At 34.3% G+C, this 15,191-nt stretch overlaps 1 protein-coding gene across 1 annotated transcript in view; it reads right to left on the bottom strand.

The window, feature by feature from the left end:
- Window positions 1-5,407: 5,407 nt before the first annotated feature.
- Window positions 5,408-15,191, bottom strand: part of YTHDC1 (YTH N6-methyladenosine RNA binding protein C1) — a 34,113-nt gene continuing 24,329 nt past the window's right edge. Inside the window, 8 exon segments of the mRNA XM_007450176.1 lie at window positions 5,408-6,395; window positions 7,952-8,086; window positions 9,610-9,672; window positions 9,781-9,820; window positions 9,917-9,953; window positions 11,203-11,285; window positions 13,798-13,964; window positions 14,928-15,012. Coding sequence (XP_007450238.1) covers window positions 6,171-6,395; window positions 7,952-8,086; window positions 9,610-9,672; window positions 9,781-9,820; window positions 9,917-9,953; window positions 11,203-11,285; window positions 13,798-13,964; window positions 14,928-15,012 — 835 coding nt within the window. The 3' untranslated portion in view covers window positions 5,408-6,170.

Consider the following 15,191-nt stretch of genomic DNA (forward strand, 5'->3'; position numbering starts at 1 on the left):
AAGTGAAACAAGTCAAAGACAAATACTGTACAATCTCACTTAAATGTGGATGGAATCTAAAAGAAAAATCTTTAGAGTAAAATTTTATACAGAAAATAGGTTGGTGGTTACCAAAGGTGGCAGGTGGTGGAGGTGGGCAAAATGGCTGAAAGGGGTAAAAAGGTACAAACATCCCGTTACAAAATAAGCAAGTCATGGAGATGTAATTTTAACAGCATGGTGACTATAGCTAACATCATATTGCATATGCAAAAACTGTTGAGAGTAAATATTAAAAGTCCTCATCACAAGAAAAAAAATTACACGTGGTGATGGATGTTAACTAAATTTACGGTGGTGATAATTTCACAATACATAAATACCAAATCATGTTGTACACCTCAAACTAATATAATGTTACATTTCAATTATGCTTCAATTAAAGAATTAAAATGAATTTTAAATTTTTAAATGTTTTTAAAAAAATTTTTTTTTCCTTCATTCCTAATCAACATCATATCTCGACTCTTTCGCCAGACTGCACCAGGAAACACAGAGGAGAAATAAGCTCTTCCTTCCTCCTCTCAGAAGACTGTGGGCTACTGAGTTAAAACAATGTGGCTCAAAGCCTGACTTTATTGCATACTAGCAATAAAGTCTGAAGCGCCTACAGGAGAGAGATGATGTAAAGATTAAATGTAACATCATTAAATTTCTCCCTTCCCTTTTCTCCCTTTACCAGATTTTTAGTATAAACTCCAATGTGCTCTGAGCACCTTTTCCCCACATCAGCACTTGGGTCGGATGAGTTCAAGTGCAAAGCATAACCCTGTGTCACTTTTTCTTGAGCTGAAATGTACTTTGTTGTATCAAGATGTTTGTCTATATTGATCCTGCACCCTCACTCACCCTCTGCTTTACTCAGATCTATGTATGACCTCTTCCCAATGATTTTTCTTTATTTCTGTAAATCCTTGACTGTACTTACAGCATCTTTGGTTCAAGGCCCAGTGAAGTAGAAAAGTTCCTCAAAGATTACAGAAATTTCTACCCTATTCTATGATGCAAGACAGAATGGGTTGTCCTATTGTTTGTTGGATTTATCCTTAAACCAGTTCCCTGAGGCAGGCAAAATAGTTAAAACATTTCCACACTTCACATTCACATAATTTAGTCCCATGAGATGAAAAAGTATTTCAGTGACTCTCTCCAAAGAGCAGGCAAACCTTTCCCAGAAATTCTCAGAAAAACTCCCATGGCATTTCATTGGCCTAAGTACGGTAAACTGCCTAATTTTAAGCCAAGTCCGGGCAAAAGGAATGCCATGCCCTGATTCATGAGTTCCTAAAGGAATGGGATAACCCTGGCCAATCAAGTCCACTCTCTGAGGATGGGACCAACTAATCCTGAATCACATGGGTTCTAGCAGGGTGGGATATTTTAGTGATAATTGAGGAACTGTTAGGATGGATAAAACAATGAATGGAGGCTATAAAAGAAATCAGTAACATTCACTGTAACTATTATTTAGAATTTATTAGAGTCAATGGATCTGTTCTCAAATTTTCTCTCAAGCTATATGACTTCACTGCAGTGATGAAAAACAGCTGCTATAGTACAGATAATGTATGTTTCTAAAGAGGTCTGCTTACAAAGTAAGCAGTTCTTGTACAAGTTTTTCTACAACAGAATGACTTTGAAACAAGAAATGACACAAATGGAGATTTCTTATCCAAAATCCCAAAAGGAAGTTTATATATAGTAAATGTTTTATGTGCAGTTTTGAAAACAAAAATTTAAAAATTGAGTATTTTGAGCTTAAAATTAATCCCAATAATATTCTATCTCCATAGACTTCAGTTAAAAACTCTCAGAAAGGGCTTCCCTGGTAGCGCAGTGGTTGAGAGTCCGCCTGCCGATGCAGTGGACGCGGGTTCGTGCCCCGGTCTGGGAAGATCCTACATGCCACGGAGCGGCTGGGCCCGTGAGCCATGGCCGCTGAGCCTGCGCGTCCAGAGCCTGTGCTCCACAACGGGAGAGGCCACAACAGTGAGAGGCCCGTGTACCGCAAAAAAACAAAAAAAATCCCTCTCAGGAGTTAGAGGAAAAATACGATTACCCCCATAGTAAAAGAAATACCTTTAATCTAAATAGTATGTTCCCATAAAAAACACTTACATTTCCTAATTTTGTATCAAAATTCTCATCCACTTCTGAAAACCACTACAGATGAAGTGGGTAGTAGGAATTTTTGCATTCTCATAAGCCAGTTGTTTGCCCATTGATTGAATATTTCCAACCAAAAGTACTGAGCTCACATTCCAAAATCATTGAGTCCTTTGAAAAATATTTGAGGCTAACTGCAGCCTCCTGTCTTTTGCCACATAATTTAAAAACAAAGTTCTTTTGCATGAGTTCAGTGGACGCCAAGATCTAGAACAGTTTTCTGACCTGTTATACCCTGAGTATCATTTGTAGGATTGAATAGTCTTTCAGGTGTTACAGACAAGTTTAGGACATAGAGAAGAAACTGAAAGGGAGACATAAAGACTTAAGAGCATGAAAAGGAGAAAAAACTTAGATGACCCATAATACAGAGGGTAGAATACTATGAATTGTTTAAGTTCTAAGATACCTATTCCTACTACAAGGAACTTGAAGTCTAAAGGTTTGGATGAATAGTGTCACATGTGCCTCAATTTTTAATATGTACATCAAATTACATTTGGAATGTTTTCTATCCAAATCAAACAAAATTTTAAAAGTTGAGATAAAATGACCCATGTGTGAACAGTCACCCTTACCTTGCAGCCAGGGAACTCTAGCATAGTCAGTGAAATGCTGCAACAACTCATATTTCCTTATTATTACATACATCGATGCCTTAAGATCGTAATTTTAGTGATATGACAAAGCAGGATCTATGTCTTTCAGGTGAGTGACCAAGGCATTCTACAGCAGGGTGAAAAGAGACATCCAGGAACAGAAGGAAGCTATGCCTATGACGACAAAATATTCTGAGTGAAAACTCAGACATAGAGATAATAGTTCTATGAGAGAAAATGCATTTAACAGCTATCTACTTGTCCATGTCATTTGGGAACTGCTGCTCCTGATGTAATTCCAGTGGCACTGACATAATAGCCCCAGCTTCTCTTGCCTCCAGTGCTGGCTAGTCAAAGAACACCATTTCCCTGGACACACACATTGGATCAGAGCTGGCTCCATGAAACCAGCATGGCTATTCAGAGTTCTTTTGTGGAATTGATATGGAAACTTGTTGGAAAAATGGTCTCTCTCCTTCTGACACAGAGAACTATATGGATAATAGAAGCATGGAGATGGTAATGGCCATTTTTGGAATACTTAAGACTATGCCCTGAGAATAAAGTCATTATAGAGGAAAGCAAAGCCAAAAGAGAAGTGACATACCTGAATTACATTTCCCTCCCTTGAATTTTTCTCCACCTAATAAAAACCCTGAATTTCTAAACTCTGAATAGAGAATTCCCTGGTGTCCAGTGGTTAAGATTTTGGTGCTTTCACTGCGGTGGCTGGGTTCAATCCCTGGTCAGGGAACTAAGATCCCATGCTGCCAAAAGAAACAAACAAACAAGAAAACAAAAAGAAAACCACTCTGAATAACAATTTTGTTTGACTTGAACATGCGGCTGATGTATAGATTTTTACAGTCAATATTGTAGAATACATGGAAGAAACTATGCTTCTCACAATAAGGAAGGCTGTCATAAATGTCTTCAAATAGCTAATCAAAATTTCCATTTTACACTTCTATTATTTTGATTTCTTTGCATAGGAAAACAAATTATCATTCAATCTTTCACACCATGTTCCTCTGTCAGTTTTTTCATTCAAAAAAATCAGGAGGAGAAAAACCAGTTATTGTGAGGAGTAAATCAGCTAACATTAAGTATACAGAATAATACGTGATAACATAGTAAGAAATCAATAAATGTTAGCTTTTTAGAATAGATTAACTGGATACTAAGCATTTTAACACCTAAAATACAAAGCACACGTTAACATGTGGACACTTCTTTTAATAAGGTAGCTTGAAATGTTTCATATCCTTAGTAGAACCCAGCACCATCATTTAAAATATTTATTATTTTTCTACTTTTTCCAAATGATGAGATGGCTTCTTCAAAAACACCAAACTGGATGAAATATATGGGTGGAATCTTGGCTCCATCAATTACCACCTTTATAATCTTGAGCAAATTATTAACCTCTTTGGGCCTGTCTCTCCATGTATAAAAATACAGAGTGAGATGCTATATGAAGATGAAGTCAGTACGTGAAAGCACAAAGTGACTTTAAATACAAAGTGCTCAACATGACGTATATTTTATTATTACTATGATTATTTCAGAAAGATGACTTTAATATTACCTACTTATAAAGTAACATTTTTGGTGATTCCTCTACATTTTAGAAATTCTTCAGAGTTTAAGAACTTGAAAAGAAAACCTTAGATATCAACTTGTAAAACATACTGATGAATACAATCAAAATGTCAGTGAATGACTTACCATATATTACCAACTGGTTTAATCAAAGGCAATGCTGAAACTAGAACCCAGGTTTCCTAATACAGTTAAATGTCCTTTCTTCTCTACCACACTGCAGATTTAAAATAAATCCTTATGCTTTATTTTTGAAATAGATATAAATATACCTACTAATTGTAAGTGAATGGAAAAATATTCTAAATATCAGTGAGCATATGAAAGCAGTAAACTGATAGTTTTAAATATCCTTCAACAGTGAAGTTCCTGTGTCCTTGAGACTAATATAGAGTAAATATAAAACTGTTATCATGATCTGGTACAGAACACAATTATGACAATGTATGAAAACAAAAAAATGTGGTCAAATATCCCAAATATTCAACATAACAAAGGCCAAAACCATAGGTATAACTCAAAATAAAGTACCAAAAAAATCTCTCATAAACTGTATTTTATACAGCTTGTTACTACTGAGAGGGACTGATGATTAACTTGATTAACTTAAAATAAAAATAAGAGGGTTAAATTTTAAAAGTGTATTCTAAAAGTAAAATAGAAAATACCTAAAGTAGCTAACTTACCAAAGTTACACACAAACCAAAACAAAACCTGAAAAAAGAAAACAATCCTATAACCAGAGTAGATCCAAAAATGTTATCAGATGAATACTTAACCAAAATACTAACGAAACTCCACTGTGTACCATTAGTTCTTATATTAGAAATAAAAGTAAGCTTTTAATATAATTGACGTAAGTTAATCATTTCTCGTAAAATATGCAAAAAGAGACAAATGGGGTTCCCACAATTCCTGAACACAAAGCATTCTTTTATGTCCACTAACATATAAGGAAACAAACTTGCATCCAGAAAAGAAAGAAATACAAGACATAAGTGTCAATCTTTACCAATTTATTTTATACAAAACAGTAGCAATGTAGAATATGGGAATTATCTTCTGCTGCCACACACGCAAGTTGTGAACATTCCAAGCCAATGTATACAGTTTGGAGGGGAAGGCTAAACAATAGCATCAACCATGCTACTGAACATAGGAATTTTTTATCTAAAAAGACTAAAAATTAGATAGCAATGTCTTCTTAATATTGCTGTCATCATTGAAGACGGAAGAAACATAAAAAGTGACTTTTTTTAAGATTTAAAAAAAGGAAAAACCAAGAGGCTGCTACAACACTGCCATACAGTCAAACCATCATATTTCAATATTTGCATACTTGATAGCAGCATTATTTTTACTGAACCGTGTGCACCTACATTTAGAAATACATCAAAGCAAAATATTGTGGCAGTCATCCATCAAGATCCAAAAGAAAGAAAACAAAAAATAACTCTAGGATGAACATACTATATGTAGGTGAACATTTATGGAGACTGAATCAATATCTACATTCTTGGACTGTTCCATTCTGCCCCAATAAAAGACTCAACTCAATTGTCAACTGTGCATTTTTTGGAGGATTTGAGTTTTTCCAGTTCTTATTATACTGCATGCTTGGAACAAAGAGGGTCATAATAAATCCTTCTACACAATGAACTTTAAGTAGACAGTTGAAAATAAATTTACTACTTGTAAACACACACAAAAAGAAAAATACAAGATTCTTTTTATCTTTAAACAATCAGTGCTTCCAAAAGCACATTATCTTCTATATCGACCTCTCTCCCCTCGGTCTCTGTCCCGATCACATAATCGCTCTCTTTCTCTTTCTCTATCACGTCCTCTATCTCGTTCTCTGTCTCTTCTGTTATCTCTAGGGCGGTCTCGCTCTCGCTCCCGATCTCTTTCACGAGGTCTACTTCTCCGACCACTGACAACAGCTTGTGTTCGACGAAGGAAATCATCCACCCTCATATCATAATCATGCTAGAAAAGGTAAGAAATGGGTAAGGTATGTCAAAAATCAAACGGAATTTATGTGTCCCTTCATTGTAGAGAAAGAATCTAAAGAAATGCCCTATTAATTCACAGAATGTAATTCTGACATTGTTTAGAAAAAGGATTTTGATGTCTTACTAATTAGACACCTACAACAGAGGATTATTCAAATCTCATTAAAAAATCACTTCATGCAGTTTTCTATTTAACTTTAACTTTGATGATTTCTCCATCCAATCCCTTTAGTAAGATTTAGGCCAAAATAATCACCTGATGACCATCAACCACATGATCAATAAATACATCAATACATGCTGTCAACTACGCTAAATGTCATCAATGTTTTTCTGCAACAGGTGAGCTCTACTTATTTTTCCTCCTTTGAGTCTACAAACTAAACCAAACCAACTCTGCCCTCTAAAGGTGAAATTAAGAATTCTTCCATTCCTGATTTTTTTCAAACTGAATCATTGTTAATGACAATTTGTGGAATTTGACAGAATTTTAAGAAAATATGTACTGCAGTAAGACTGTAGTCTATTCCACACAGAGCTAATAATACACAAAAGGTTGAGGAGGACAACGAAGGGTAAGATGAGCAACTGAGGTGCAAGGTTGTTACCGTGGATATTTCTAAACTTGACCCCTGCTCTAGATTTCTACTCTTAGTTCTCAATTCTTTACTTACTGAAATCGGTCTCTTCAAAAGTCAGCTTAAATATATAGAATATAAGGTTCAAAAACAATTTCACACTACCTTTCACATATAATAAATGTGAATATTACCTAAGTATGAAATATATATTATACTAACAAAAAAGCTACAACAGAAATAGAACTTGTTTAAAAGTACATTTTGATAAAACAATCTCAGAAAAACTTCTTTTGAAAATATCATTTACAAAAGGCATTTTTAAAAACACAACCCAGCTAGTCAACTAAGATTTCATCATACATATAGGCTGTATATTTCTTCTTCTGTGACTGAAAAAACAAACAAAAAAAAACCACTACTAAATTAAAGTCTATTAGTCAATTAGTATTCTCAAATTGTTTAACCGAACATTAAAGATCCTAGTATGACTTTATTTTGAAGGATCAGTATCTTTATGAGGATAAGGAAATAAATGACAGATGAAGTATCTCAAAGATAGGCTAGGAAACTACTGCTCTGACTGGTCCTCTCAGATATGCATGCTCGTCATCATGTGGGAAGATAAAAGGATGTTTATGTGGCCCAGCACACAGCCATCGCACGCGTGCACGTGCGCACACGCGCGCGCGCGTGTGTGAGAGACATTTAATAAACTCAGCCCAACTACTATACTGAAGACCCAGAAATCTCAAACTCAAATATAGTCTGCTTAAATAATCAAAGGGACTAGCCATTTTTACTAAAAACAAGTTGTGAATTACTTCAAAAACAGCCTTCAGTAAGAATATGAAACCGTCTACCACTCAATATAATATGGTATCCCTCACATTCAAATTATCTACAGAATTCTAAGTAGTTCCCTCATACTTCTGCCTTCTCATTCACTTACTACTCGTTTATCTCTGTATCTTGCTTCATGTGGTACTGGGTGATGTCCTGAGTAGGGGGGATGAGCTTGAGGAGGTGGAGCATGGTGCTGATAGTAAGGATGGTGTGGAGGTTGTTCCATTCCAGGATAAGGAGTCTAAAAAAGAAAACCACTTCCATAAGCATCTACCAAACATCCTTGTAAACAAACCATTCTTAGAATTCCACTATCCAAACCACCCATCCCAAACAAATAATTTACTCTGTACAAGCCATTTACTTTGATGGCATTAGGATTCTTCAAAATACCCTCTTTATTTGCTTGTTGAAAATGTGTGTAATAAACGCTCTAATTACATATCTTCCAAAATTTAACATTTGTACTTTTATACGTACCATTTACATACTAATAAAAACAGTGAGCCCTCACTACACAGTGATTACTATGGATCAGGCACTGTCCTAAGCACTTTACATGGCTCATTTAATTCTCACAGCAACTCTACAGATAGGTACTATTACATAATCCTAGTTTACAAAAGGAAAACTGAGGCACCAAATGGTTAAGTAACCTGCTTAAGATCACACTGCTAGTAAAGGGGTGGAAGTTAGACACAACATCAGGCATTCTGGCTCTAGAATTAGTCATCTTAACCACTATGCACAAATGTATTCTTAAAAAAAAAAAAAAAACTCAGGGGCTAATGAACTTTTAAATGCCATTATAAAATAATGGAAAATCAAAGGTACTTCTCCCCCTAATTAGTGCCAAGATAATATTATTAAGTATTTTCTTTAATTTCACAGAATCTAAAGGAAGGAAACCTCATAATTCATCTATCTGTACAGAGTAACTAAGTGAAACAAAAGTCAGATGGAAATGCCACATTACAGGAGCATTTAAGATAAAAAAAGGTAAGAAACAATCAGAACTACTTAAACTTCCAAGTTTTTTATTTTTTAGGGATTAATGCTTCAGCTATCCTCAATACCTTAAGATATATTCTAAGAAGAATATCCAGTTTTCTTAAAGAAAGGAAAAAAAATTAAAGTTTAGGAATTGGGAAATAAGGAAACCTTATTTAATATAGAGAATTTACTGAATATTAGAGTCAGGCACTATGCTAAACTTAACTTGTGTTTTGTATATATAGCTTCTTGACAATCCTAAGGTTGACATTAAATGATATTAATGACTATTCCATTAAATTTTAAGCCATAAAAGGATAGACATAATGTCCAATTTATTCACCAACATATACCCAGAGCAAGCACAGTGCCTGCAAAGAGCAGGTTCTAAATATTAGTTTGATGAGCCAAAGAATGAATGGATGCTTATCGAGTTTTACAGATAAGGAAAGCTATAAGAAAAAAATATATTATGAAACTTGTCCAAGGTCAGAGTTGAGAAGGGAAGGTATTTGAACCTCGAAGAGTTTGCACTACTAGCCACTACAATAATAAATCATAATACTCATCAATTAAGCCAGTACTATTAATATAAATCAAATCATTCATTAGCCTTTAGTTTTAAAAACAGCATGCAAGTATGTATCACCAAAGATACATATTTTAAGTCTCCTAATGGGTAACTGTAACAACCATATTCCAAGTAAGCACTCAAAATGTATGGAACTGCAAATGAAGTTAAATAACTTGCAAAAACAGAATAATACAAACCATTCCTTGCCAAGGTGGTGGTGGTCCCATGTTATGAAATTCCCTCACATAATCATTGTAGGACTAAAATGAAAGATGATAATGTTAATAAATAAATAAAAAGCCCAGAAGTTACAAAATAAATCATATACAGATTTTATGTACATTAAATTTAAAAAGTGAGATGCTTACCCCATTTAAAAACACATCTCGGCGAACTCCTGAAAACCGTCTGTTGGGAATAAGATTTGTGAAACTAAATTCAGGTAATTCATAAACCAGTTCCAAGAATGTAATTCAAAACTAAGCAAGAGTGAACCCAACTTACCTATCTACTTCCTGGTATCGTGGATCCTTTAAATACCCTGTTTAAACATCAAGCATTTTAGTATATCAAATATATGTTTTTTATTATGGCATTATAATTAAAGCTTCCTTACCACTCAATTCAATTCTTCCCATGAAATAATAGTGATGCTATTATTGTATTATTCCACTTTCAGATTTTCTTCTCAGATTACATGATAAAAGTAACTAAATAACTTACTGATATCACAGAATTATATACTGCTAGAGAGATTTTCATATGGATCTTCTAAATTCACACCCCACTTCTTGCTAGACAGAAATTTCTTCATGCTGCACCATAAGGAAGGTAAGGGCAGAGGAATTATCTTGAGGACACCGTAATAGGTCTTCCTTAAAACAAATGTTTACCTCTACCTTGAGTATACACAAGTCTTGCTAAGTCAACCACAGTTTTAAAAAATGCAAACGTACAGGGAGAAAAGCAAAATTAACAAAAGTTGCAAAAATGAAGATATATACATTTTATCAATAAGTGAAAGAACCATGGTAATAAGAGAAATATTCTCCCTCCTTCTTTTCGTAAGTACTCAGTAAATTAAAAATGTAAAAAAATCTGAGTGTCCAAGTTACTGGGGAAAAATTTAATTTTACTCTCTGGAACATCCCATTTTGGAGAAGAATGAGGCTTATCAAGCCACTTGTCACATACAGTGCTGTAATGCTAACACCAACTTCCAAACTGCCTAATTTTTATACGTGTATCACTGACTGTTTTAAATAGCTTCTCTTAAATACACTTTGCCTTTTTCCATTCCAGTAAAGGAAAGACTAACTGAAAAGCTGCTTTTAGATTAAACCAAGCATTCCCCATTCCTCTCTAAAAAAATGATGTCAAAGTTATTTTTATTTAGAAAAATACAGCATAATTTCCGTTTCCATTTAAAGCTGTATACACATGAAATACTAAGTATCAAAGGGAATAAAAAGCTTAATAGAGTGTAAGATCACTGCTTTTTCCCTAACTACATTTAATCTTAAAAGCACAAGTGCAGTTTCCATTTGTGCAATAATGATAAATTAGTAATTTCAGGTAATTTACAGATTATGATAATGAGTCACACTAGAATAAACAATCTTAACAAAGAAGAGGAATTACTACGTGATTAATAATTTCCTAAGGTTTAAGTAGTCGCATCCTAAAGTTTTCTCACTTTTAAAACTATAGGGTCATGATAGAAGTTTGTGTTGTTGTTGTTGTTTTTAATAATTTCAAGTCAAATATCTGCAGGATTATAAAATATTAACCTGGTCTCTGATGAAACTCAGGGGCATAGTCAATCCTTGGTTTCTTTCTGCTGTTATGAATATCATAATCTTCTGGTCGACGCCTACACAAATTAGACACATTAGAAATTAAACCAAAAACTGCTGGGAGAACAAACAGCAAAGCAAGTGTTTCTGACAGAAATAAGCACACAAAAAAGCTCATTATTTCCTTTAAAATAAGACCCTCATTTTTGGTGAGCAAATATCTTAAAATTTCTAAATTCTAATTCCTCAAAGTAATTACTATATACCAATCCTTAGATGTACCACTGGGATATTCTCTGTAATCCTCATGCTATGATGAGGCACTTGCAAAGAGTAATCTGCTCAAAATATGTAAATCACATTTTAGTAATCTAAACAAAAGTAAATGAGCTGCCCTCAAACTAATATAAATATCCAGTTTAACAATTAAAACACTTTCCCAAATAAAGTCTCCATTCAGGTAAAAGAAAGGGGAAAAAAAACTATCATCATTACACAACAAGTAACTCTAAAATCTATATATTTAAACGTATTAATGTCACTTTAGGCTAAGTCTAAAGAAAATTAAGAATTTCTTAAATATTTTTCTTCTGCTTTGCACAAAATTACACTTTTCACATGACCATACAGAAAATTTGATAATTAAACGTGACTTTACAGAAAAGTTTTGAAAATCTTAATACTTTGTAAAACCAATTTCTAAAGTTAATAACATTTAGAAATGATGGGCATGTTTTCCAGAGACAATGCCTTAAAATAAAACTGGCACGTAACGGGGCAGAGTTTTAACAGAGTTCATAAAACGAGTTCAAAGTGTATTCTTTAGAAGGTGACAACTTTACTATCTGCAGAGGGCTGCTCTTCACTATCTTCCATAAATCTCAATGGTTAATGTAAATACATCATTAAATACACTTCATTTTACTTAGCATTTAATAAAGAGCTACACAAAAGAAAAACAAAAATCCAAGTTTTTAAGGTAATAATAAATACACCTTTTTACCCTTAATGTAAAAAACTCCATAATAACCTGGTATCACTAGTTTTCCAGCTATTTCTCTGCATATCAACTGTTTTCATTAACTTTTGCAACACAAATTCACTCAAACTACAAAGCTGCAATAAACCCAAGCCCCCCAACAGAATAAAAACAGTTGCATCTACAATAAATAAGACTAAGAAAATTAAAAGCTGGTTTAAAAAAATAAACATACCGCTTTCTTGTAGTTTGGGGAGTGCATTTACGACCGGTATAAAACATGATAGTAACAGTTCATAAAGTAGTCCAACTACTGACTTTAAGCTGTAAGCCACATACAAATATGGAGGCCCTGGCAGGCTTGAGAGAAGGTGTAGTGTAAGTATAGTTTACAGTCCATTGCAAAACTGAGGTAAAAACTTCACTTGTATGTACTGTATTGCACTGGAAACCTCTTAGCTTAAAACTTCAAAAGACATCTTGGTGCTCAGTCCTTTTAGGCCAAAAATAAGGGGGCTCTGCCAGGTTTCCTCCTACCTACTTGACAGTGTCCTTCTTAAGCTCAAAGAAATGGGGACTCTTGTTGGATTATCTGTACCTACCACAGGATGTTTCCACCAAAAGGAAACTTAACCAAAGGTTTCATCCCATCAACCACACATCCAACAGTCTTTAGCAGAATATTTTAGATTTAGCTGTATGCAAATCTATACAGGGGAAGGTGTTGGGTAGAAGGGCATATATCAGTCCTTTGCAAAGACTTCTCCAATTCTGTAACAAGTTAAACCCCCTTTTCCTGGAAAATGCTGTTTAGTTCATAAGTAGTGATCAATAACCATGGCGATCCTCTAAAAAACACTTTAAGTCCACAGGTACTGCCAGCATCTGGAAAAGCTGTAAACAGACACAGCAACAGCCCTTCTTTTTGGTTTGTTGCTGGGTCTCCCAGGGCCACTTGATCCCCTTTGGAAAGAACCTATTGTTTTCAGAAGCTCAGCAAGATGTGTGAATTCACTGGGTACAAGTTAGACAATATTTGACAATGGGGTTAACACATCACGATGGTAAAATCTGAAACAGTCCCAATAATGCTCCTCTTGAATATCAAAATAACTTAAAATATTTTATCCTCTAAATGAGGCGTCATCTTCTGAAAAAATATTAGTGATCCTTTATAAAAGTCCCATATCTGATAAGGCTTATCCAGAGACACACCTGAAAGAAAAGGCTTTTTACAAAATATTAACAATTTTTGCAAATAAAGACTTCCTCCTCTTCCTCCTTTCTAGCCTGTTCTTAGCAACAAAGGCCTACCTCATTTCAATGGTATACATTGTATTATCAGATTATTATCTAATCTAAACTGGTTATCACTCTTTAGCAGATAATTTTTTCGGCATAAGGAAAGATCCCCATTTTCCTCTTGAAAAATGACTGAGACCAAGGTGACCATGTGAAATCCTCAATGAAGCCACAAACTAGTCCATGCAGCTTGATTTGAGGATTTTCTCTTTCTTCTTTACCGCAGGACAAACTTTTGACGAATCACATTCCTCCATCATGTTATTCTGATACATGTGCCTATTATCAGTCCAAAGAACGTTTCTAACCTTCCCACATCCCGGACTGGTTCTCGACGGGATGGACGTCCTCTTGACCGGGGCTGAGAATGCATTCTTCTCTTGTGACGCATTTTATGAATGACCTGATACAAGTCAATACTTTCATCAGGGGGAAATAGAAGACAAAGCTGGGTTCCACATTCAAGTTCAATTTCCTAGAATAGGAAAGTAGTAATTTACAAGATGAAAAAAAAGGAGAAACTTTCAATAGACTTGTATTTTCCTGATGTACAAGAACAAAAACAGATTGACTTGGAGGCTTCCTTCCCAAGGCTGATGATCGTATGAGATTCCGATAAATTTCCTTGAAAGGTTTTTAAAAAACCTTTTAAAAGTGTTTCACGTATTTATATAAGGGGAAAAATTAAAAGTGTAGAATCTCCAACGTTAACTACACACAAAAAACTCTGTGACAATCACCCTCTGCAACAAAGGAATATTTCTTTGTGCAAAACACAGAAGTATCAGGACAAAGTCATCCATCTCAATACAGTGGAGGAAAAACATGTGTTAGTGTGTCAACAATTTTCATAATAATAAATTGCTAAATGCACTTAAATACATTATATTAACTAGTAAGTTTTATTTTCAATTACCAATATTTTCACTTAGGAGCAACGAAAGCCTGGTTCAAAATTACATGTAGAAAACCTAAGGTTCACAGGTTTGGGTTTAAGTCACGGCACACTTTTAATTTCATTTGCAGATTTGAAAACCTGACTACACATACTTATCTCCTTTTCATAAAGCTTCCTTCTACTCAGAAAACTTCAGCAAAGACATTAAATGGCATTTCTAAAATATATTATACAAAGTTCAGAATCTGTTAAACAGTAATAACATAATGAAAAAGCATGTAAAAATCATGCCAATTCTCTGAAAACTTTTCCTTCAATTGTATTAATGAAGTACCATATAAAGCTACCTATCTTTCAACATTAACGGAAGTCAGATTACTCAATCAAAATCACAGTAATCACAAACTCCAAATAAGAATATTTTCCCTTAATCTTTCCCACAAATTCAATCAAAAATGGTTTTAAAATATCCTTCAATAAAGATCTCTAAAAGCATTGATTAAATATATGTTTTTTAAAGAATCAATTAAAACAACAAACCTGTCCATCACGTCCGATCTTTACTGGCTTATGTTCATTCCAAGGATTGGTGAGATGAGCCGACTTAGTGAAGGGTAATTCACGCCTAAATACAAAGTAATATTAATTATATTACTTTGTAGAATCCTTATACTACTTTAGTAGTGAATTCCTATGTTAATCATGATTTAAATATGACTAAAATTTAAGACTGACAGAGCTTATTCCCCAGAAAGGGAGCCCCCTTCAGAGACACACTATTTCCATATTCTCACGTGTTCTCAC

This window comes from Lipotes vexillifer, unplaced genomic scaffold (genome assembly GCF_000442215.2).
Source record: "Lipotes vexillifer unplaced genomic scaffold, Lipotes_vexillifer_v1.1 scaffold1103, whole genome shotgun sequence".
In the NCBI taxonomy this organism is placed as follows: Eukaryota; Metazoa; Chordata; class Mammalia; order Artiodactyla; family Lipotidae; genus Lipotes; species Lipotes vexillifer.